The following is a 26,157-nucleotide window of genomic DNA, read 5'->3' on the forward strand; positions in this document are numbered from 1 at the left end:
AATTCCAACCGCATAGCATAGTTTATTTGATCTTGCTACTGTATTTTTTTTGTTCAAATCTCTACGAAATTTTTATAATAGATTTGACACTTCCTAGTAGCAGATTTACCTATAGTTTTGTAAAAAAATTATTAATATAAACCACTTATCTTTTACGTCCAACCTGCTAGAAACACTGCAGAATTCCAGCCACATAGAACAATTTGTTTGATCTTGCTACTGCATTTTTTCTATCTAAATCTTTACAAAATTTTTACAATAGCTTTGACACTTCTTAATAGCATATTTTCCTTTAGTTTTATTAAAAATTTCTTAATATAAATTACTGATCTTTTACGTCCAAGTTGCTACACTTTAGATGTAAAAATCTGTAGCAATACCTTTTCATGATCCTCAATTTTTTCGAACCTTCCATCACCCCACGCCATTAACCCATCAATAGAAAAAATACAAAGATATCACTAATCTATAGGCATATGATATGGCTTCTCAAGATCTAATTGATGCCAAATTTGAAGCATGGGAATCTCGGATTGAATCACGGCTTGAATCGCGCTTGGAGGACAAATTACGCGCTTTGTTTTCAGAATTCAGAATTGGACAACCGCCAAGTCCAATCAAATTTCAGCAAGGAGAGAGTTCAAAGAGGCCTCCAGAGAAGGAGGGATAGCCCTCGGACATGGTTCAGCCATGCATGAGGGTGGACTTCCTGCGATGGGAAGAACGAGACCCGACGGGGTGGATTTCACGCGCTGAATGTTACTTTCGCTACTACCGAATGTCGGATGATGCTATGGTGAAAATTGCTATCATCCACCTTGAAGGAGATGTTATTCAATGGTACAATTTACTGAAATACAATCATGGGGCTCCGACGTGGAATCAATTTAAGAACACACTGTTGAATCATTTCGGACCTATAGAGTATGAAAATATCGATGGTCAACTCGCAAAGATTCGACAAACCTCTACGATTCAAGAGTACCAAACCAGGTTTGAGAAGCTATCCTACCTTGCTCATGATTGGACTACCCATTAATTGTTAGGAATATTCATTGAAGGACTCAAGACAGAGATAAAAGGGGATGTTAAGGAGTAAAAGCCTCGTACCGTGACAGTTACGATTTCTTTCGCCCAAATACAAGAAGAACAGCTCAACCAAGATGCTCGGAGGATGAGAACTTCTTCTAGACCTGTGGCATATAAACCTTCTTCTGCTCTCAGCCATCCTTCGCTATCAAAAAAATTGACAAGAGAAGAACTACGTGACCAATCAATCAGCAAAGGGTCTTTGTTGGCATTGCCGCGAACTGTGGAACCACGATCATTGCTGCAAAAGGGGCTGCCTCCTACTGATTGAACCTCTTGAAGACATGGAAGAGGAGGTCCAGGAGTATGAGGAAGAGGTTACAGATGAAGAACAGCAGCCAGTCGATATTACGATGCATGCCCTTGCCGGTTATGCGAACCCGCAAATGATGAAAGTGGGAGGACTTCTGAAGCAACAACCTATCACCATTCTTATTGACACCAAGAGCACTAATAATTTTATAAACAACAAGGTTGCTATCCAAATGACCTTACCTATCAAAAATTGCAGTATGTTTGATGTTAAGGTCACCGACGGATGAATTTTGAAGTATGATCATAGGTGCCAGCAGGTGAAACTATTGCTACAGAATCAAGAGATAATTGTAGATTTCTTCCTCCTCCCTCTTGATGATTATGAGGCCATGCTCGACATCAAATAATTGATGACATTAGATTATGTTTCCTAAAATTTTATGAAACTAATTATGAAATTTTATAATAAGGGGAAATATGTGATATTGCATGGGAAACGTGGGGGCGACATAACAACGATTTGCACACGATGAATAGAGAAAGTTTTGCACAAAGCATGCAGTGGATTTTTGGTATAACTTAGCAGCAAACTAAGGGAGAGCCAATAGAATTTGAAGATCCAAACCTACTTTCTTTGTTTGTTGAATTTTCAGATATATTTGACGAACCGAGCAACCTACCTCCTACCCGTCCGCATGATCATTGTATACCGATTCTTCCGGGCAAACCTCTAGTAAATACTCGTCCATATCAGTATCTACATCTCCAAAAGTATGAAATAGAAAGGATTATAAAAGATATGCTCGAAATAGGAGTTATTCAGCCAAGTTGCAACCCCTATTCTTCACTAGTGCTCCTCGTACGAAAGAAGGACGAAACATGGTGAATGTGCGTTGATTACCGAGCTCTCAATAGCATAACCGTCAAGGACAAATATTCAATTCCAGTAGTAGATGAATTGATTGATGAATTCAAGGGAGCATGAGCCTTCATAAAACTAGACCTTCAATCCGAGTATCATCAAATATAAGTGTACGAAGAAGACATACCGAAAACCTCCTTTCGAACACACAACAGCCACTACAAATTTTTGGTAATGCCCTTTGGTCTCACCAATGCTCCCTCCACCTTCCAGAGCCTTATGAATGATATTTTCTAGAATTATCTTCATAAGTTTGTGTTGGTTTTCTTCGATGATATCTTTATTTACAGCCATTCTCTTGAAAGTCATTTTCAGCACTTATGACTTGATTTGATGATTTTACAAGAACATTTTCTTTTGGTCAAAAAATTGAAGTACAACTTTCTTCAACAGAAGGTGGAATATCTTGGGCATATCATATCAGAGGAAGGTGTGGCGATGGACCCCTCCAAAATAGAAGTAATGCAGAACTAGCTAACCCCGAGGAACATAAAATCGCTACACGGCTTTCTCGGTTTAACAGGCTACTATCGTAAGTTCACAAAAAACTATGGAAATATCAGTATACCCTTTACTTCCTTGATAAAAAAAGATGCTTTCCAATGGTCGAACAAAGCTACCACCATCGTCGATGAACTTAAAGTCGCAATGACGATAATATTCGTACTAGTGCTACCCGACTTCGGCAAGAGTTTTGTTATTGAAGCCGATGCCTTCAGAGTCAGAATTGGTGCTATACTAATGCAAGATGGCCGCTCCCTTGCTTATACTAGTAAGACATTACCTCCTTCCCTTCTCAAGATGACTATTTACGACAATGAGATGCTCGCAATTGTGCATGCGATGACCAAATGGAGACCGTACATGATCGGGCGATGCTTTCAAATTAAGACTGGCCATAAAAGCCTAAAATATTTCTTGGAGCAGAAGATATCTTCCCCCGAGCATCAAAAATAGGTAACAAAGCTTCTTGGATATGATTATAAAATAATTAACAAAAAGGGGAAAGAGAATATTGTAAAATTACATGGGATGCCGAGATCTATTGTAAGTGATAATGATAGGGTCTTCACAAGCAGATTTTGGATAGAGTTATTTCAGATGCAAGGTACTAAATAAAAAATGAGTACGGTATATCACCCACAAACCGACGGCCAGACTGAAGTGGTGAACAAGCACTTGGAGGCAAACCTCAGATGCTTCACTAGTGACTGGCAAAAAGAGTGGACAAAATGGCTTCCCTGGACTAAGTGGTGGTATAATACAACTTATCATTCATCCACAAAATATACTCCCTCTAAGGCTATGTATGGTCGACCATCCCCTATGATCCTAAAATATGTTTTGGGCACCTCTAAAGTAGAACAAGTAGACAGGGAACTACAGGACAGAGACAAAATGCTAAAGTGACTAAAAGATAATCTCACTGTAGCCCAAGCAAGGATGAAACAATAATATGATCAACACAAAGGCAAAAGAGAATTTTCAGTAGGAGATTGGGTCTTCTTACGACTCCAACTATATAAGCAAACATCAATTCAGACCAGAGCATCTATGAAGCTTTCACCTCGATACTATAGACCTTACTAAAGTTTGAAGCACATCGGAGTGGTAGCATACAGATTAGACTTACCCGCTAGCTCCCGAATCTATCCAATCTTCTATGTGTCGTATTTAAAGCTCAAGCTAGGACAAAACGAGACAACCCAAAGCCATCTACCAAATATCGCTACCCAAGGAGAACTTTAGACCCAACCGAGTGTCATTATTGATCGACGGATCATGATTCGACGACAACGACCCACTACTAAAGTACTAATACAGTGGGCGAACCTACTAGTAGAAGATGCCACTTGGGAGAACTATGACGATTTGAAGATTAAATTTCCAGAATTAATGGATAGTTAGTATCGAGGACAAGGCTGATTTGAAGAGGGTGGGTCTGTTAGGACTCTAGCTATGAGAGTCCTAATTGAATTTTATTGAAAGAGGCATTCATGTAAAACTTACCTAGTCGACCCCTATTAAAGAGGTGAAGAGGCCTGCTAGAGTTAGGGTTAGTTGAGAGGTTACTTCTTATAATAGAAGTCTTATTAGGAGTTGGTTAGAAGTAGGAGTCTTGAGTAGAGTCCTATTAGGAGCTAGGGTTTAGAAGCCTTATAAATAGTCATGTATTCATTCTCTTTTGACAAGCAATAGATGAATCTTCTTAGCAGCCTTTGAGTAGCAACTTGGAGGATGGAACCCCTATAGAATTTCAAGGAGGTCGATCCCCAAAAAGATCAACTCCAAACTTAAAATCTACAAGGGTTCTAACATAAATATGATGTCACCCTGAATTTTTCATATCGCTAGATGGGGCAGATAGTAAAGGCATTAACCAAAGTTGGGTGTCCATTTCTGTGGTGGTTGTTGGTGATCATGACCCTTCCAATCTCATCCAGCTTGGGAGGACTCGAACTGTTAGGAGGAGGATGCTACGTCATCCCCTTTTTGGCATAAGCATGGCAACAGTCCCATTGGGCACTTGTCGAGTTGAGACTAGGCAAGAGATGATGGTGCCCGATTAGCTACTAGTGGCATTGGAATAATCTCTCGACCCTATAGGGGAGGTCGCTCTTGCTTCTACTCCCATGTGGTCACTTAATTTGAGTAGGATGAGGCAGGTTGATGATGAATGACTTGCTTCCTTCCCCTATGCTCCACCTCAATGGCTTTGAAGACATTTTCTCGAAGATAAATATCTATGTGACAAAAGGAACATACTATAATCAACTTATAAGAGCAAAATCACATGAAATTTAATCTCGAATACTAACCCCAAGGCATGGGTCGAAGCCCGGCTTCCACGAGCCACCATTTACTTATTTGTAGGATGATAGTGAACTCAGAGAGAGCGTTGGCTAGTTGATACTAATGCTCTGGATCTAACCTGCTCAATCTTGAGGTAGCATTATAAATCTTCCAGGTGGCCCAAGTCAAGTCAAAAAAATATCGCTTCTTTCACCCTTTATTGGAAAGAGCTTTGGGACCTTCGAGCAAAAAGAAAATAGGTCGAATCATGAGTTCTATAGGGTTAGCGATAAGGTACTAACTATTTGTACCCACTACTATTGTTTATATCTCATCAAGATACCAATTATTTGTACCCTCTCCTATTGACTGTCCTGTTAGTCTCCATGATGAAAAATAAATGTGACATTGTCGAGGTTCACTTTTTCAAGATGTACAAAAAAGACAAAAAAGAAATAGCGCTATTTTAGGTTTGATTTTCCATTTTAATATCGATCGGTTAAGTGATCCTTATGGTTTAGATTGCACACTTCTCCATGGTTCAGATCGTATCCCCCTCTAAATCTAAGATATTTTTTTTATTACGGTTCTTCAAAAAACATAGTCTTTGATTCATATATTATTATGATTTTTAAAAATTATAATTCAAAAGTATAACCTAAGACAATAGATATCGAAACCGTTAGTATTAGACATTTATAACTGCGGTTATAAAAAGCCTTGGAAGCCTTATCTGCAGCGTAGTCACTGTTGTAGTATAGGGTTCATTGTCATGGTCATTATTTTCTCTCAAGTACTTGACCCAGGTGGTCGGCTGTCTTCGTCTGCAACACGTAATTCTCGTCATTTTTACTTTTACGATCAATCATGGACTCTACAATAGAACTACACCACCACCACCTCTCCGTGCTCTTAAACATGGAGCCATCGGCTGCAACAAATGCCTGCGTAGTAGAAGTTCTCCACATGGCTTCGGGCGGTAATAACAACGATAACCAGGTATGTGCAGCATTCCACAGCTTCATTTCGATAAGTGCTGTGGGATTCATCTCAAAACTTGCAAGGAAAACCCACCGTGGATCTCTTTATTCACGGCACTAAATGGAACCCAACTGCATGCCCGTCTAGATACACACAAATGTTACAAATGCATGTATGAGTTGCATATCCTTCTTCGTATCTGAATTCACTTGCCCAAATATTTTTGTATACCTTTGACTTAGAATCTAAACATATGAACGTATTCCAAAATGCTAAACTATCTTGAACAATCTGAATTATATTATTTGATTTTTTTAATTATACTTTTAAGATGATAAGGGACGTCAAGAGTCTTGTGCGATCATCGGATATTTTTGATATTAAAAAAATTATATATAAAGTAGCTGTGAGATTAATAATACTTTATGGATATGAGTATTGGACTATTAAGAAATAACATATATAAAATGTTTATATGGTCGAGATGAGAATATTGAGATGGGTGTATAGAATTATAAGAAAAGATAAAAAAATTTATTTAATCGTGAACAACTAGACATCGTTTCGACAGAGGATAACGTGAGATAAACTCGTTTAAGATAATACAAGTATATAGTTAGGAGACCTCCAAATGTGATAGTAAAAAAAAATGAAATGATTAATATTAGTGACGCACGAAGAGTTAGAGGATGACCTAAAAAGATTTTAATAAAAATTATAAATAAAAAATTAATTATTCTAAAATTTATTAAATATATAATTTTTTACATATCTTGATGGGGTAAAAGATCCATCTAGGCGATCTTAAATAGTTAGGATTTATGATTTTATTGTTGTTATTGATCTTTCTAACTGTACTATATATTCTATCCATAGTTCTTTTGACAGTTCTTTAAAGAATTAACATGATCTGCATGTTTTAGTTCTTTAATTATAGGTACAGTTTAAAAACCTTCTCAATAACAATAAAACCTATATCGACCTTACAAATTAAGTTTGTTATCACCTTTGGAAAATTTGAATACCGGTCCTTCTCACCCTGCAATTTTAACCCCACCTTTGCTAAACTATGAGAAGAGAATTAAAGCTTTGATAACTTCCAAGTAACTAGACTTAGCAAATGAAATAAATATATGGGGTAGGGAACAGCTAAAACCTACACAAGAATGCACATAAAGTATTAGCTAATCAGGAAATCTTACATAGTTTTATTTACTTCAGTAATTGGCAAGAGATAGGTGTCTATTTCAAAGAGTATTATATCTAAGAAAAGGGATATTTGTCAATAGTAAAACCTGATTGGGCATCCGAACAATTTTCCTCTCAGAGCTAATGTAACGAAGTAAAAAATATAACCTCATTGCTACCCTAACACTTCTCTCTTTAGCAAATGTAAACTTTCTCATAAACAACATCATCCCATAACAGATAAAAATTTGTCAAAAAACAACATCCGTTGCATATATGATTCATTTAATGTTTGACTTGCATTGTCTAGTGACTTGACCATAGAAGTCTTATTGCACCATGATGCTCCCAAAACTAGGCACTCTATTAATATGTGGATTGACCAACCATTGATCAAATGTCTATATTGGATATAAGCTGGTCATTATGAAGACTCCTAATATAACATTTTAATGGTAATATTTTATTCATGTCATGCTCACTCATCGACTATTTTCAGCAATTGTAATGTCAAAAACAATAAGAAATACAGATAAGAAGAAGAATACGAATATCACTTTTTTAGATAATTTCTTTTATTATGGTTAGTATTTGGCTAAATTTTCTTATTTAAAATGTTTCAAGTAGACTAACATGGTCGTTTCACATGGCATGATTAGGTTTTGGTGGAAGGGAACTCACGCGTGAAGGTGGTCGTACTAAACAGACCTCAAAAATATAATGCTCTTTCGTATCAAATGGTATGTGCATTCCTTACTATAAATCTAAATGAGCAAGGCTAGTAAAAGGTTTTCCATATGAAGATTTTTAGTAAGAGATATTTAAGAAGGTTTGAAACTTGTTAACACTATAGGTGTAGCATTCGCATTCAATAAGATATGACAAACTTAAATTACCATACAAGTTTATTTCAAAATCACACATCTAGATATGAAGATACTAATACAAAAACACTAATGATGTTGAGTATGCAATTTTGAATATTTTGGATAAAATACTTTCACAAAAGCGCAGGTATTATTAAGCATAATAACTTGCAATCTATTGGACCCAAGATCTAGAATCCTTTTTTGGCTCTATATCATCTCTCCTCGTATTATATCTAAAGTATTGCATTAGCTCTCTATTTATAGAGGGCTAAACCCAAAATTTTATATTAACTATGATAAAGATTTATATTTTAGATAAAACTCTTAAACTGAAATCTTATCTACTTATAAAGTTCATGTTAATATTTCAACGTTATCTCATAAATTAAACTTTGTAAAAAAAAAAAAAAGGTTATTGCAATCTCCTTCCATGTTGTCATGTTGTGCAACATCTTTTGAATTATCTGAATTTTGAGATACAATCCATAATAGTTATTCATATACTGGATTAGTCATATCTATCTTGATCAATTAAATAATTTTATTATGTCAAACCAATCTTATTAAATTTATTGAACTAATCTTTTAGGTTTTTTAAGTCAATATTTAAATATAAAGTCAATTTGATCTACATAATCATCGGCACAAATATTTAGCTCATTCATGATGAAAATTTTATCTCACTTTATAACATTTGAATCTTGAATATTAATACTCTTAATGTCAATAGTTTTATCGTCTTTTGAATCTCTAATGATGGACTATGTAAAATTTCTTTTTGTATAGGCAGGTAAACATACTTTTATACTTCCAATTAAAAATAAAATCAATGTCATCAACTATAATTTCTCTGTCAATGATATTACAACCTAAATCTTGTTTTTGCATGATATAATTTCTTCAATCTTAATATAATTGGAGGAATCTATCATACCTAATCAGGCCTCTTCTTTAACTTCATCTGATTAAAAAGCTTGACTTTTTTTTTCTATTGATACTTTGATTTACATTCAGATAGTATAGTAGAATATATATATGTTTTATAATTTTTTCTAAGAATGATTAGGCTACTTATCATATCTTAGCTAGAGATCCATGAAATAATAATTTTATCTAATATTACTTAAGAGATATAATTTATGATCTTTTATCTTCATTTTATTAAAAATTAACTCTTCCTTTTATTCTTTGGGGAATAATTTAATCTTTATCATCATTCATATCCTTACAACCATTGAAAATAATTTCTTTTAAACATTCCACTTTGAGATAAGTTCACATAATATTTTTTTTTATCTCTAGCAATCTTTTTTAATCAAATCAAGTAATAATGAGATCTAAAATAACTTATAGAAATCATTATCCGTACCTTCAATCTTTCTCTTTTGTACTGATAGATTAAAAAGTTTGTTAATCTTCCTATAATAATGAGAAAGTTTGTTAATCTTTCTACTGTTATAATATAATCTATTGATTATATTCTTATTCTTGTTATCTCCTTCTTTGATTGTCATCAAAATCAAATCTCCTCTTCGTCAATGTCATCATCAATTCTTCATGATCTTTTTTTTTTTCTCTTTCTAATAGTATCTCTCTCGTTTGTTTTCTCTTACCTTGATTTTCTCTCTCCATAATTTTCTATCCCGAGGTTTTTTTCTCTATTTAGTTTTCTCTCTAGTAGGTTCTCTCTTTTAGGTTTTCTTTCTATAATTTCCCCCACTATTAATCCTTTTTATTTCTCCTATTTCTCTCTCCAATAGGATCTCTCTAACAGTATCTTTAGGATTAAATGGTAGAATTAAACCATACTATGTTAGATTTCAAACTCACAAAATAGAAGACGAGAAAATAAAAATGGAAGACCTTTATAACTTGAATTGAGGTGCTCCCTAGCATCCCTTTCTTCCTTGGTGCACACATCTCTCTTGGGGATTGCTCCTTCTTTCTATTTGATTTTCTCTCTATAGTTTCTCTCTTTAATAGGACATTTAACAATGCTCTAATGTCATATTGAAAGATTTTTTGGAGTGGTGGTAGACATCAAAAAATTATAGAGAAGACCTAGAAAGGAGAAAAATAAAGAAACTTGAAAAATAAAAACTTTTGTTAAGTATAATAACTTACAATCTATCGAACCCCGATTTTGAATCTCTTTTATCTCATCTTTCCTCATATTGTATGTTAGTGCACTATTTGTAAAGGGGTAAACCCAATATCTTGATTTATCTTATAATATTCAAACACCATATACATGTTAAGATGAATTGTGACTGAGCAAAGAATATATATTCATTATTATACTATTTTTTTAGAGAGAACAGATAAACTTAAACTAAATAAAATGCAATTAATTTGTTAGTTTTACTTCACTGATTTACTTAACTAGCAAGCTTGAATTGGCACCTATGAATTAAAATCATTCAAATATAAATTACATGCCATCTATTTATTTTATGATATCTTGATCTCATTTTATTGATCTGAGGTCCTTGTCCTTTCTTTTCTCTTCCTTTTTATAGGTTTTGCAGTTAACAAAGGAACTTAAAGACTTTGAGACGAATCCTGAGGTTAATTTTGTGATTGTAAAGGTGAAATCACATTCACATGTCCTAAATATTTATATGATTATATTAGGAATTAAAAGTTTTAGGATTCATAGTAGGTAAAGCATATTATTTATTAAAATTTTTATTTACATGTCTACGTGATGTTTTGAGTGCAACCAATGATCCTTTATGGAAATTAAATATAGACTTGATAATTCTTTTGTATTAAATGTTGTACATATTTTCATTTGAAGTTATCCCATCTAGAGTTGCCCAGTTTGTGGGAGTTCTACTATTTAGACATCAAACACTGGTCATCGTTAAGATTAGATGTGGCTACGTGTATTCATGATTCATGCTTTGATAAACTCTCCGGAGCAATTAATAAAATTACAATAAACTTGTTAGATGAATATTAAATAAGATTTGAAATTAAACATTGCATCACCATATCTTACATCTTTATCTTTTAGATGCCTTGGGAGAAGGTCAAGACAGTTTGTGCAATCATATAGCTAAGGATTTGATGGGTGTCTTAACTATATTTTGAATGAGTAATTTAGACTTAACAAAATTAACAAGTCAATTTTATCTCTTTCGATCAAATCATGATAATTAGTATCGATGCTAACATAATAGTGAGAAATTCAAGTAGAAAAAGACTAGTTATAGATAGGGTCAGAGGATGCAGCACCATGTTATGATCTAATTCTAAACTATGTTAGATCTTGATGAGGACAAATCATTAAGTTAGAGAGAACGCTTATGTGAACAAAAATTATAACACTCAATTTGGTCCCACATGAGAAGTAATTAACTTGTAAAAGTTTGATGAGCAAATTTAAATATTTTGGACCAATAATTCAGACTTAACAAAATTAATGAATCAATTGTTCCATCAAACTAAATTATGACTATATCCTTGTGAGAGTGTGAGAGGAAGTTAAGGCTATAATATGACTTTACAAAAAGATAAAACGTTCGTACAGAGTCATCAATGAGGATCCTTCATATAAAATCATAATAAAAATTAAAATAATTCAAAGACCACAAAATTTGAGACCATATTTTTCCAAACCCTAGCGATGGCAAAGGATCCTCCAATTATTGGGCATGGTGAGTGACCGACCGTAGGATGAGGATTGAATTTTAGTTATACGCTGTTAGGATCAAGAGCACTAAGAGGGGGGGTGAATTAGTGCAGTGGAAAAAATTACGTCTTCAAAAATCTTCGTTGTGCTAAAACCGTTTACGTTGAAAACCAATCTCGGAAATATAACTTGAAATCATTCGTTTATGAATTGAAGGCAGTAAGCATTTAAAGAGGTTTGCAGTAAGGTAGTAGCAATAATAAAAAAGCAAACCAGATTTTTAGAGTGGTTCGGTCAATCTTGATCTACATCCACTTTTGGCTTCCTCCTTTGACGAGGTCATCGGCGTCCACTAGAGGCCTTCCTTCAATAGGCGAAGGCCAATCACCTTTTACACCCCTCTTCTCCTTTTACCGGGTTTAGGAGATAACCCTTACAAGCACTTCTCCTCTCTAAACAGAAATCTAACATTTAGATTTAGAGGAGGGAATTCACTTATAATCGCAATAGCGTTTTCTCTCTTTTAATCTCTCTATGCTTGTGTGCTTTAACTAGAGATTAGAGGGGTATTTATAGGCTTCAAGTTGATTCAAACTTGGAGCCTAAAACTTTCCCATCTCGGGTTCCCTAGGCACGGGCAGTACTACCGCCTGCGTTGGGCGGTACCACCGCCTAGTGTCAGTTTGACGCTGACACTGCCCTGGGCAGTACCACCACCCAGGCTTGGTGGTACCACTGCCTGGGGGATAGTGTTGGGCAGTACCATCGCCCATACTGGCGGTACCACCACTTGGCACCCTGCCAGGGGCGGTACAACTGCTCAGACTAGCGGTACCATCGCCTGACACAGTCTCGAAGATTATATCACAATGGTGAGACTTCTTGGGGCATTGTTTGGGCCTCTTATTAGGCCTAACATAGTTCTTACATAGGCCTAGCTGGCTCCTAATTGGGTTGGCTCAAATCCAAGCCCAATTACGTGCTAACTACGAAATCTTAAGATATTTGCTAAGCTAAACAAGTCCCTATGTCTATTCTTCTAGCGAGCTTCCGACGATCTTCCGGCGAACTTTTGACGATCTCTCGGTAATGTTCCGGTGGAATCCCAGCAAGCTCTTAGACTTCACAATGCTCTTCTTGGCGAGTTTCGATGAGCTTCTCTAGCAAGCTCCGAGACTTCTCGGTCGGTTCCTCCAGAACTTCCGACGAACGTCCGGACTTCCGACGAACTCTTGAACTCCCAACATAATCGCGTCCTTGACTTTGGGACTTCATTTTGTTTCATGTCTTGCTATCGTAGTTAATCTGGCACATGTAAAACATACTTTGATCTAGACAATTAATACTAAGCATTAATCAAGTTGTCCGGCATGTCATTGGTCCCTCAACGCTTCATCAGATTCTTCTTCGGTGCATTGTCCTCTCTTATGGCCTATTGCCCAATCGGCCAGTTGACTCCACAACTCCAATATCCTTGGCATAATATCTGCTTTTCTTGGCCCAATGTCTGAATCCACGGCCCGAAGCCTTCTATCGATACGTCGACCATTCCTCCGGCCCGACGTCCAATCTTCTAATATGTGTTCCTCAAGCACAACATGATTTTTCCTGCTTTAATTGTCTCATCCTGATCGAATCATCCTGCAGCACTCAAAATGTAGATTAAAACATAAACACATATCGATTGGTTTATCATCAAAATATGAGATTCAACAATCTTCCCCTTTTTGATGATGACAACCAATCGATGACGGAGTTAATCTTAACTCCCGGAGTTTAAACAAACACCCCCTATCACTATGTCATATTGATAGAAACTCTTAGATTCAAAAATCCAAGCAACATGTCATGATCAAATCATACATGACATCAATATACTTCTCCCCCTTTATCCTCAACAAAAAGGAGATGTCCAACTATTCATGTGTTTGGAATATAAGTTCAGCTCATTGCATGAAAAACATAATATCAAGTTTTATCATCATGCAATTTGAAGCTAGAAAATTTAGCAATTGTTACATCATACTTCGAACATTCAAGCTCTCAAGTTGTAGATATGCAATGTAGTACAATATACAAGCTAGCAAATTTAAAGATGTGCAAGTTGGCATATTTGCTTTTCTTTCCGATGTGCAAGATAACATTTCTTTATAATATTCAAGATAGCAAGTTCTACATCATGTAGGCTAGCAAAAAAAAATTTTCATCATGCAAGATAGCTTTCTTATTGAAGTGTGCAAGCTAGTCATTCTTGCTTCCTTTAGCAATGTGCAAGTTGCGAGTTTTGCTTCTTGAGATAGGCAAGCTAGTGATGTTCAAGACAACAAGCTCTTTCTTCTCTTTTGAGAAGTGTCATTTTTGCTTCTTTTGCAAAGTGCAAGCTAGTAAAATTTTACATTACTTTACAGCATGCAAGCTAGCAAGATACAATGTTTTACATGAAGCAAGCAAACAATTTGGCAAGTGTTACGTTTGCATCTTCTTTTTAGATGTGCAAGAAAGTAAGCAATTTTTTGCATTTTCTTAACTTGTGCAAGCTAGCTAATTTGCTTTCTAGCATGTTTTGCTCCTCCTTTGTCATTGTCAAAAAGAAAGGAAGACCCTTTACATCAATTTTCAAATTATGAAAAAGGAAAATAGCATAGATGAAAATTCAAGTCATTAATGCCAAAACAATTATTTTATCTTGAATATTTCATCATTGCATGCATCATTATCATAAGTTAAAGTATTGCATGTATAATACCAAATCATCATATATATTAAATATAAAATCATCATTACATGCATGATTCCAAATCATCATTCTAGAGTATTATTTCAGAAAATGATAATTATTGATTTTCACATTATTTCAAGAAATCATAGTGTTCCATGCATTTTTATCTAAGGGAAAAATTATAGTGTTGCATGCATCATTCTAAAACATTTCAAGCCATACAAGCCATACATATAAAGAAATCATGTCATGAAGGATAAGACCAATTAAATACCAAAAGATATAATTCATAAATAATTTCTTAAAATGTAAGAAGTCATGATGAACAATCTTGATTTACATAAAGTTTCAAAACATAATTATCAAGATCATGGTTAGTTTTATAGATATCCTCTTTAGTAAATGGTAAAAGGGAACATAGGACTACAAAGAAGAGATCTTGATTCAAAAAAAATCTCAAATAATTTCAAGAGATCAAGATCATGATTTGAATAAAACTCGCTCAAATTCAAATCGTCAAATCAAAATCATTTTCAAGAGATTCATAAAAATCAATAAGATAAAGAAAAATAATTTTCAAGAACAATGCTTTTCTCTTTTTCGTTTGTTTCATACAAGTATACCTTTGTCTTTTTTATGCCAAAAAATATATATATATATATCATTAATCGTTTAGGTTCGAAAAATAAATTTTGTCATAAAAACCATCAAGATCAATAAACCATAAATTACTTGAAAATCATCATGCATAATTTTGAAATTTATTAAGCATGATCATTATGAATCATTACATTATTTCATCAAACTTAAAGCATTTTCAATCAAAATCATTTTGTTTGTTTATCATAAAATATGTATTTTTCATGATTATTTTTAAAATCATTAGAAAGGTAAGCATGATCCAATTTTATTTTTGCATATTCATTAAACATGCAATTCAAAAAAATTTTAATTTTCTTAAACTAAATTAAAAATAAGTCATGAAAAGCATTATGTAATTTCAAAATAAACTAAAGCCATTTTGATTACTTCAACGTCAAAATCCGTTAAGGCATAGTTTACCATCTCGCCTTTGTTGATTTTCTCCTCATCTTCGGAGGAGCTCGATTCATCCCACATTGTGTTCTTCTTGCATTCAAAGCAAGTAGATGAATTATTTTTATTCTTTTTAAGTTTATTTTTAATTTTTGATTCTTGTTTTAAAATTTTCATTGAAAGTTCAAGTTCACCATTGTTAGGATCAAGAGCACTAAGAGGGGGGGGGGGTAAATTAGTGTAGCAGAAAACTTTCGATGATTTAAAACGACGTTCGTATGAAAAAAACGATTTCGATAAGAAAGTCGATTCGGAAATCACTTTAACTTGTGATCAAGCGAGATGTAGTTAAAGTAAAGATATAGAGGCAGTTTGTAGTTAAGATAGAGAACAGAATGTAATTGCAAACCGAAATACGATGTTTGTATGATAAAAGCGATTTCGGTATGAAAGTTGATTTGGAAGTTGCTTTAACTTAGATTAGGTGAAGTGCAGTTAAAGTAACGCTATGGAGACAGTTTGTAGTTAAGATAGAGAATAGAAAGTAAATGCAAACCGAGATTTAGAGTGGTTCGGTCAATCTTGACCTACATCCACTTTTGGCTTTCTCCTCCGATGAGGTCACCGACGTCCACTAGAGGCCTTCCTTCAATAGGTGAATGCCAACCACCCTTTTACAGTTTCAATCCTTTTGACGGGCTTAGGAGACAACCCTTACAAACTTTTCTCTTCTTGAAAGATCAAAACTTAGAAGAAAAGAGGGAGGAGAACTTCTAGCCTTTACAATACTTTTGAGCTCTAAAAATCACAGAGTAAGATTGGATTTTCGGTGCCCTTTCATGCAGGAAAGGGTGGGGTATATATAGGCCCCAAACAAGTTTGAATTTGGAGCTCAAAAATATCTTTTCCCAGATTTTTGGGGTCCTGACGGTACTACCTCCTAACTAGGGTGGTACAACCGCCTGACTAGGGCGGTTGCACTACCCAGTCTCACTCGGAGACTGAGCCCAAGAGATGCCACCGCCTGACCTGGGCGGTTGCACCGCCCAGCTTTCCTGGGAGACCATCTCCTAGGCGGTGCCACCGCCGACCCTGGCGGTGCCACCGCATAGCAAGAATTTTGGTCTGAATGGGTTGATCCATTCGGCCCAATTTGGGTCTATCAAGGGCCCAATTGCCCCTAGATTAAGTTAATGAGATCACCTCCCATTCGTAACTTAATCTACATGCTAACTACGATATTTTATAAGACATTTACTATAACTTGCTCTAGTGCATCAATTGCTTCTTCCGGTGAGCTTCCGGTGAACTTCCAGTGAACATCCGATGAACCTTCGGCGATGCTCCGGTGGACTTCTAGCAAACTCCTGGACTTGAGGCAATTCACTTGGCGAGTTCCGATGAGCTTCTTTGGCAAGCTCCTGGACTTCTTGGATTTGTTCCCACAGAACCTCCGACGACCGTCCGGACTTCCATCGAACTCTCGAACCCCCAACGTGATCATGGTCTTGACTCCGGTGCAACTTCTACTACATGTCTTACTTACATCATAGTTAATCCTGCATATGTAAAATAAAACTTTGATCAAGATAATTAATCCTAAGCAATTAACCAAGTTGTCCGGCATGTCATTGGTCCCTCGACGCTTCGTCCGATTCTTCGGCGCATCATCCTCTCCTGTGGCCTATTGCCCATTCGACTAGTTAACTCCGCAACTCCGATATCTTTGGCATAATACCCACTCTTCTTGGCCTGATGCCTAAGTTCACAACCCGAAGCCTTCTATCAATACGTCGACCGATCCACCGGTCCGACGTCCGATCTTCTGACATGTTCCTCCGGCCTAACATGATTTTTTCTACTTTAATTGTCTCATCCTGATCAAAGCATCCTGCGTCACTCAAAACACATATTAAAATATAAACACATATCAAGTAGTTTCATCATCAAAATACGAGATTCAATAATCTCCCCCTTTTTGATGATGATAACCACTTGATGACGGAGTTAAACTTAACTCCCGGAGTTTAAACAAACTCCCCCTATCAATATGCCATAGAACCTTGAATTCAAACTGAATTCAAGTCATTGCAATAATCATCATGAATACTTACAACACATCATGAACTTATGCATAAACTTATGCATAACATCATACTTCTCCCCCTTTGTTATCAACAAAAAGGATAAGTCCAACTATTCTTGTGTTTGGAATATAAGTTTAACTCATTGCATGAAAAACATAATATCAAGTTTTATCATCATGCAGTTTTGAAGCTAGAAAATTTAGCAAGTGTTATATTATGCTTAGAACATTCAAGCTATCAAGTTTTAGATATGCAAGTTTTACAACATACAAGATAGCACTTTTGGTAATGTTCAAGATAGCAAGTTCTACATCATGCAAGCTAGCAATGTTACAACATTTTAGAACATGCAAGCTAGCAATTTAGAGATATTCAAGAAAGCAACTCTTGCTTCTTGAAATATGCAAGTTTTACAATATACGAGCTAGCAAATTCAAAGATCTGCAAGTTGGCATATTTGCTTTTCTTGAGATAGGCACGATAGCATATTTTTACATTTTCTTGAGATTTCAAGCTAGCAATTCTCGGTGATGTTCAAGATAGCAATTTATTCTCTTTTGAGAAGTACAATTTTTGCTTTCTTCTTGAATTGTGCAAGCTAGCTATCTCCCCCTTAGTCATTGTCAAAAAGAAGGGAAGACCCTTTATGTTAATTTCTAAATCATGACAAAGTTGATGTTGAATCTCGGATTTTGATGATGAAGTCAATTGTCATTTGTTGTCTAATCTATGTGTTGAGATAAGTGTGCAGGATTAACTACGATGAGAGTTAGACAAGCAGCAGGAGTTGCGCCGGAGTCAAGTTCATGATCACGTTGGGAGTTCGAGAGTTCGACGGAAGTTCGGACGGTCGTCGGAGGTTCTGCGAGAACAGATCCGAGAAGTCCAGAAGCTTGCCAAGCGAAGCTCGTCGGAACTTGCCAAGTGGATCATCGCAAAGTCCAGGAGTTTGCCCGAAGTCCGCAGGAGCATCACCGAGGGTTCATCGGATGATCGACGGAAGTTCGCCGGAAACTCGCCGGAAGGAGCGATTGACGCACCGAAGCAAAGCTGCAGAAATTGTCTTAGATTTAATCGTAGTTAGCACGCTGATTAAGTTGGAAAATGGGAGGTGATCCCATTGGCTTAATCTTGGGGCAATTGGGCCCCTGAAGGACTGAAATTGGGCCGAATGGAATGAACCATTCGGACCCTGATTGCACAAGGAGGTGCAACCGCCCAGGCCAGGAGGTGGCACCGCCTGGGCTGTGTCTTCCAGCGAGACTGGGCGGTGCAACCTCCCCAGCCGGGAGGTGGCACCGCCTGAGCTCAGTCTTCGAGCTAGACTGGGCGGTGCAACCTCCCTGGCAGAGAGGTGGCACCGCCTGAGCTCAGTCTTCGAGCAAGACTGGGCGGTGCAACCTCCCTGGCAGAGAGGTGGCACCGCCTGAGCTCGGTCTTCGAGCTCTGCCAGGCGGTGCAACCTCTCCAGTCAAGAGGTGCAACCGCCTGATCCCAGAATTCCGGGATTTGATTGTTTTGAGCTCCAAATTTGAATTGGGTTGGGGCCTATAAATTTCCCACCCATTCAGCACTGAAAAGATACAGACCTACACCGAAATCTTGATCTTTTCTGTGATTCTGGGAGCTCAAAAGTGTTGTAAAGCCTTTAAGTCTCCTCCTTCTGTTCTTCAAGTTTTCAGCTGTAAAGTGAGGAGAGAAAGGTCTGTAAAGGTTGTCTCCTAAGCCTGTCAAAAGGAGAGAAACTGTAAAAGGGAAGTTTGGCCTTCGCCTATTGAAGGAAGGCCCCTAGTTGACGTCGGCAACCTCGTCGGTGGAGGAAGCCAAAAGTGGAGTAGGTCAAGGCTGACCGAACCACTCTAAATCTCTGGTTTGCGTTTATTTTTGAGCACTTTATCATTACTGCAAACCTCCTCCATTACTACTGCTCTCTGCGCTTTCACGAACAAGTTCTAAGTGCTGTTCTTCCGAATCTGCATTCAGACGTAAATTCGTGTTTTCGTACATTACAGTTTACGTTTACGTTTGATTCTGCAGAACCGTCTTCCGTGCTTTTACGAATGAGTTTCTTTGCAGTTTACACTTACATTTTGATTCTATTGATAACTGCAAACTGTCCTCAGCAATTTTACGAACGAGTTTCAACATTTAGACGTAAAACTGCATTTAGACGTAAATCGGCTTTCCTCGCACAATCATCAGATCTCAGTTCACGTTTACGTCTTGATTTCAACTGCATACTGCCTTCTATGAGTATACAAACGAGTTTCAAAGTTTAGACGTAAATCTGCGTTTAAGACGTAAATCTGCGTTTAGACGTAAATCTGCGTCTAGACGTAAATCTGCGTTTAGACGTAAATCTGTTTTTTTGCAGATTACTTTTTGAGCTGTACAACAGCAGCACATTGTCTTTATACTTCTGCTCAATCTGCGCTTAGACGCAATCTGCGTTTAGACGCAATCTGCGCTTAGACGCAATCTGCGCTTAAACGCAATCTGCGCTAAGACGCAAACTGCGCTTAGACGCAATCTGAGTTTAGACGCTAACTGCGTTTAGACGATAACTGCGCTTAAACGTAAACTGCACTTAATCATAAGTAATCCTAGAATCGGCTTTTGCATCAAAATAGTCTTTGTCGAATGAACGCAGCCTTCGCTTTTTAATCGCTGAAAAATATCCGCTGCACTAATTCACCCCCCCCCCTCTTAGTGCTCTCGATCCTAACAATTGGTATCAGAGCCCGGTTAACTCTCAAAAGGATTAAAACCCAAGAGAGATGGCTTACGCCGGAAACCAAGAGGGCCATTCTATTACACGTCCACCCATGTTTAATGGGACGGACTACACCTACTGGAAGACCCGAATGAGGATCTTTCTTATTTCTATGGATTTTGAACTGTGGAATCTTGTTGAAAACGGTTTTTCAAAGTCTTCTCTTCCAATGATCGATTGGAATGATTTGGAGAAGAAGGCTTTCGCTCTAAATGCAAAGGCTATGAATGCCTTATTTTGTGCACTTGATAAAAACGAGTTTAACCGTGTTTCAACTTGTGAAACTGCATTCGATATTTGGCACACACTCGAAGTGACCCATGAGGGCACAAGTAGAGTAAAAGAGTCAAAAATCAATTTGCTGTTACACTCCTTCGAACTTTTTCGGATGAAACCGAGTGAAACCATTGGCGACATGTTTACCCGTTTCACGGATGTCGTCAACGGTCTAAAAGGACTCGGAAAGAGCTTTTCGGATTTTGAGCTTGTTAATAAGATACTAAGATCCCTTCCTAAGAGTTGGGATCCTAAAGTCACCGCTATTAAAGAGGCAAAAGATCTGCGAAATTTCCCTCTTGAAGAACTAATCGGGTCATTAATGACCTACGAAATGACTTGTAAAGCTCATGAAGAGCAAGAAGACATCCTTCCAAAGAACAGGAAGGATATGGCACTCAAAACTTCAGAATGCCACTTGAGAGAAAACTCAAGTGATGAGGACTGTGATGATGACTTGGCACTTCTAACAAGAAAGTTTAAAAAGTTCTTTAAAAGAAACAAGTTTAAGAATGATGCAAAAAATAAACTTGAACCCAAAAAGGACCAAGTAATCTGCTATGAATGCAAAAAGCCGGGACACTACAAGAGTGACTGTCCCCAAGTCAAGAAAAGAACAACAAAGAAGAAGGCGCTCCAAGCAACATGGGATGATTCAAGCGCATCTGAGGAAGAGGAGTCCAACACCGAGCAAGTTGCTCATTACGCCTTAATGGCTATCGGAGAGGAGGTAACGGATTCATTAAATGCTGATTTATCTTTCGATGAATTATTAAATGCTTTCAATGACTTATTTGACGAATGCAAGAGTATAAGTAGAAAATATAAATTGCTGAAAAAGGTGCATGATAGTCTTACTTGTGAGTTTGATAAGTTAAAAGTCGAACATCATGATAGTTTAAATTCATGTATCAAATGTCATGATTTAGAAACTTTACAAAAAGAAAACCTGCTACTCAAGGATACCTTGAAGAAATTCGAGGTTGGTAGCAAGTCGTTGAACATGATCCTTGCAAACAAGGGTCACGTTCCAAAAAGGAGCGGAATTGGATTTGTGAGAAGTCCTCACCAAAATCCAACGACTTTTATAAAAGGCTCCATCTTACATGTTCAATACCAAACCAAGTGCAACTTTTGTTGCAAATCTGGACATAGGACACATTGTTGTCCATTCAAGAAAATAAGTCCAAACAAACTGATTTGGGTTCCTAAAGGAACCATGATAAACTCGATGCAACATGATAGAAAATGTAGATCTATTTATGAGGCACCCAAAAGCAAATGGGTACCTAAACATCATCCTTTCTTGTAGAAAACTAAACCATCGCAAGCTAGGAGCAAGAGATGGTACCTTGATAGTGGATGCTCAAGGCATATGACCGGAGATCCATCTCAATTCTCTAAGCTCACTAGCATAGACGAAGGATATGTCACCTTCGGAGACAACAACAAGGGTAAAATCATTGGCAAAGGAACCATAGGTAACAAATCCAACTTCTCTATTGAAGATGTTTTGCTAGTTGATGGTTTAAAACATAACCTCTTGAGCATTAGTCAATTATGTGATAAAGGATATATTATAAGATTTGAATCTAATGCTTGCATCATTGAAAAACCACACAAAAATATATCTATGATTGCATTGAAACAAAATAACGTATACACTATTGACATCAATGATTTGTGTAATGAAATGTGTTTTTCTGCCTTAAATGAGGATGCTTGGATATGGCATAGAAGATTAGGTCATGCTAGCATGAAACTGATCACTCAAATATCATCCAAAGAACTTGTAAGAGGAATTCCTCATATCAAGTTCATCAAGGATAATGTATGTGATGCTTGCCAATTAGGTAAACAAATTAAGAGCAGCTTCAAATCTAAAAATCAAATAAGCACCTCTAGGCCCTTACAATTAATCCATATGGACTTGTTCGGACCAATCTCCACATCGAGTCTAGGAGGTAGCAAATACGCCTTTGTCATTGTTGATGACTATAGCAGATATACATGGACCTACTTCTTAAGACAGAAAAATGAATGCTTTAAATGCTTTACCAAGTTTTGTAAACTTGTTCAAAATGAGAAGGGTTCTATGATTTCGTCAATTAGAAGTGATCATGGTGGAGAATTTCAAAACCATGACTTCCAAGAATTCTGTGAACTCAATGGATACAACCATAACTTCTCTACTCCAAGAAATCCTCAACAAAATGGGGTTGTGGAAAGAAAAAATCGAAATTTACAAGAAATGGCAAGAACCATGTTGAATGAACATAGCCTACCCAAATATTTTTGGGCCGAAGCCGTAAACACTGCATGTTATATTTTAAATAGAGTACTAGTAAGACCCTTACTCACCAAAACTCCTTATGAGTTATGGAATAACAAAAAACCCAATGTTTCATATTTTAAAGTCTTTGGGTGTAAGTGTTTTATCTTAAATGAAAAGGATAACTTAGGAAAATTTGATGCTAAATCCGATGAAGGAATCTTTCTTGGTTATTCTTCGGTTTCTAAAGCTTTTCGTATCTTCAATAAAAGAACTTTAATTATTGAAGAATCCATTCATGTTGTTTTTAATGAGATTTCCGAAACGAAGAAAAATGATCTTGATGATGATGTTAATTTTGATTCCTTAAATTTAAATGAAACCCCTTCTCCAACTAGCAACTTGGATGCATCCACTTCCGAAACATCCTTACCCAAGGATTGGAAGTATGTAGATGCTCATCCTAAGGAGCTAATATTAGGAGACACATCAAAGGGGGTTCAAACACGATCTTCTTTTAAAAATTTTTGTGCCAACGCCACCTTTCTCTCCCAAATTGAACCCAAATGTGTTGATGAAGCCATGAAAGATGATTCATGGATTATCGCAATGCAAGATGAATTGAATCAATTTGAGAGAAATGAGGTGTGGACGCTTGTTCCTAGGCCAAATGACCATTTAGTTATTGGTACTAAATGGGTCTTTAGAAACAAGCAAGATGAAAATGGTATCGTGGTTAGAAACAAGGCTAGATTAGTGGCCAAAGGTTTCAACCAAGAAGAAGGTATCGATTACGAAGAAACCTTCGCACCTGTGGCTCGATTGGAAGCCATAAGGATGCTCCTTGCCTACGCTAGTTGTAATAATTTTAAGTTATTTCAAATGGATGTTAAAAGCGCTTTTCTAAATGGTTTTATTTCTGAAGAAGTTTATGTTGAACAACCTCCTGGATTTGAAAATAATAGCCTCCCTAATCATGTGTTTAGATTAACTAAAGCTCTTTATGATTTAAAACAAGCCCCAAGGGCTTGGTATGAGAGACTTAGTTCTTTTCTCATTGAAAATAATTTCATAAAAGGCAAGGTTGATACTACATTGTTTATCAAGAATTTTGAAAATAATTTTCTCATTGTTCAGATTTATGTTGATGATATCATCTTTGGCTCTACAAATGAATCTCTGTGTGAATCTTTTGCTAAAACTATGAGTCTTGAATTCGAAATGAGCTTAATGGGAGAATTAACATTCTTCTTAGGTTTACAAATCAAACAACTAAGCAATGGCATCTTTATTAGTCAAACTAAATATGCCATGAATTTATTAAAAAGGTTTAATATGAACAACTCAAAGGCTAGTAACACTCCTATGAGCACCTCCACTAAGTTAGAAACTGATGAAAGTGGAGAAAGCTTTGATCAAAAAACTTACAGGGGTATGATAGGAAGTTTACTTTACCTCACTGCAACCAGACCAGACATCATGTTCAGTGTAGGACTTTGTGCTAGATTTCAATCAAACCCTAAGATATCTCATCTCAAAGCAGTTAAAAGAATATTTAGATATCTTAATGGTACCACAAATCTAGGATTATGGTACCCAAAATCAGAGAATTTTGAGTTAATTGCTTATGCTGATGCTGACTTTGCTGGCTGTAGATTAGATAGAAAAAGCACATCAGGATCATGTCAATTTTTAGGACATGCCCTTGTTTCCTGGTCATCAAAGAAACAAAACTCGGTTGCACTATCAACAACCGAAGCTGAATATATTGCAGCAAGTGCATGCTGTGCACAAGTTGTATGGATGAAAAATACCTTAGAAGATTATAAAGTTCATCTAAAAAATATTCCAATTAAATGTGATAACACAAGTGCAATATGCTTAACCAAGAATCCTATACAACACTCAAGAACAAAACATATTGATATCAGACATCACTTTATACGAGATCATGTCACCAATCATGACGTAACCATAGAGTTCATTGATACTAAACATCAACTAGCTGACATCTTTACAAAACCTCTAAGTGAAGAACAATTTGACTTCATTAGAAGAGAATTAGGAATGTTGATGTGTCCGAACAGATAAAGTTGTTAAAATCATTTTTCGGACTATATTGTATGATCAAATCACTTGATTTCCATGATTATATGTGATTATATGATCTTCTCCGAATGCATCTTATTTTTCGAATGCTATGAACCAGATTTTCTCGTACACTTTCATGAAAAATAAGTATCTGAAATAGATTTGATGAAGTGATTCATGTGTATGTATTCCATCCTGCAAAATCTTTACATGGACAATGGATTATAACACAAAGGGGAAGAAGTATTTAGAGCAATCTATGTGAAATTCCTCTATAAGCTTGCTTTGATTAATTTCCTGGTATCATGATTATTATGCTTTTTGTTGATGACAAAGGGGGAGATATATATATGAATTGATAAACACTGCCATACTATAAGTGATGCTATAAACACTGCTATGATTATGCCATCCTTGCATCACCAAGAGATACAAAAACATGTGCTAAAGTTTGCATTATGCCCTGAGTTGATATGTTATCATGTGAAGAAAATGCAAAAACTTGCTAGTATATTTCAAATGTATGCATCATGTAATAGTGCTTAACAGCTTTATATGATAATGTTCATACTACATGATGAATGGTTACAAACACAATCATACAAACTTGATGATGTATGTCAAGCCCTGACATCATCTTTGAAGAGATACATCATGATGAGTATCATGATGGGAGCATTGATAAGTTTAACTGATCTAACTTATCAATACGTCACTTGAATTCTTAGGTCTTGAATTCAAGGTTGACTTATCTCAACTATGGCATATAGACAGGGGGAGTTAAGGATAACTCCATTATCAATTGATTGTCATCATCAAAAAGGGGGAGATTGTTGAATCTCGGATTTTGATGATGAAGTCAATTGTCATTTGTTGTCTAATCTATGTGTTGAGATAAGTGTGCAGGATTAACTACGATGAGAGTTAGACAAGCAGCAGGAGTTGCGCCGGAGTCAAGTTCATGATCACGTTGGGAGTTCGAGAGTTCGACGGAAGTTCGGACGGTCGTCGGAGGTTCTGCGAGAACAGATCCGAGAAGTCCAGAAGCTTGCCAAGCGAAGCTCGTCGGAACTTGCCAAGTGGATCGTCGCAAAGTCCAGGAGTTTGCCGGAAGTCCGCAGGAGCATCACCGAGGGTTCATCGGATGATCGACGGAAGTTCACCGGAAAC

The 26,157-nt window shown here is 36.5% G+C and overlaps 1 protein-coding gene across 1 annotated transcript in view; it reads left to right on the top strand.

The window, feature by feature from the left end:
• The first annotated feature begins 1,373 nt into the window (after positions 1 to 1,373).
• The window catches only part of LOC135608724 (3-hydroxyisobutyryl-CoA hydrolase 1-like), a 66,758-nt gene continuing 41,974 nt past the window's right edge, over positions 1,374 to 26,157 (top strand). The window contains exon 1 of the mRNA XM_065101759.1: positions 1,374 to 1,562. Coding sequence (XP_064957831.1) covers positions 1,374 to 1,562 — 189 coding nt within the window. The remainder of the gene's footprint in view (positions 1,563 to 26,157) is intronic.

Source organism: Musa acuminata, chromosome BXJ2-4, assembly GCF_036884655.1.
Source record: "Musa acuminata AAA Group cultivar baxijiao chromosome BXJ2-4, Cavendish_Baxijiao_AAA, whole genome shotgun sequence".
Lineage (NCBI taxonomy): Eukaryota > Viridiplantae > Streptophyta > Magnoliopsida > Zingiberales > Musaceae > Musa > Musa acuminata.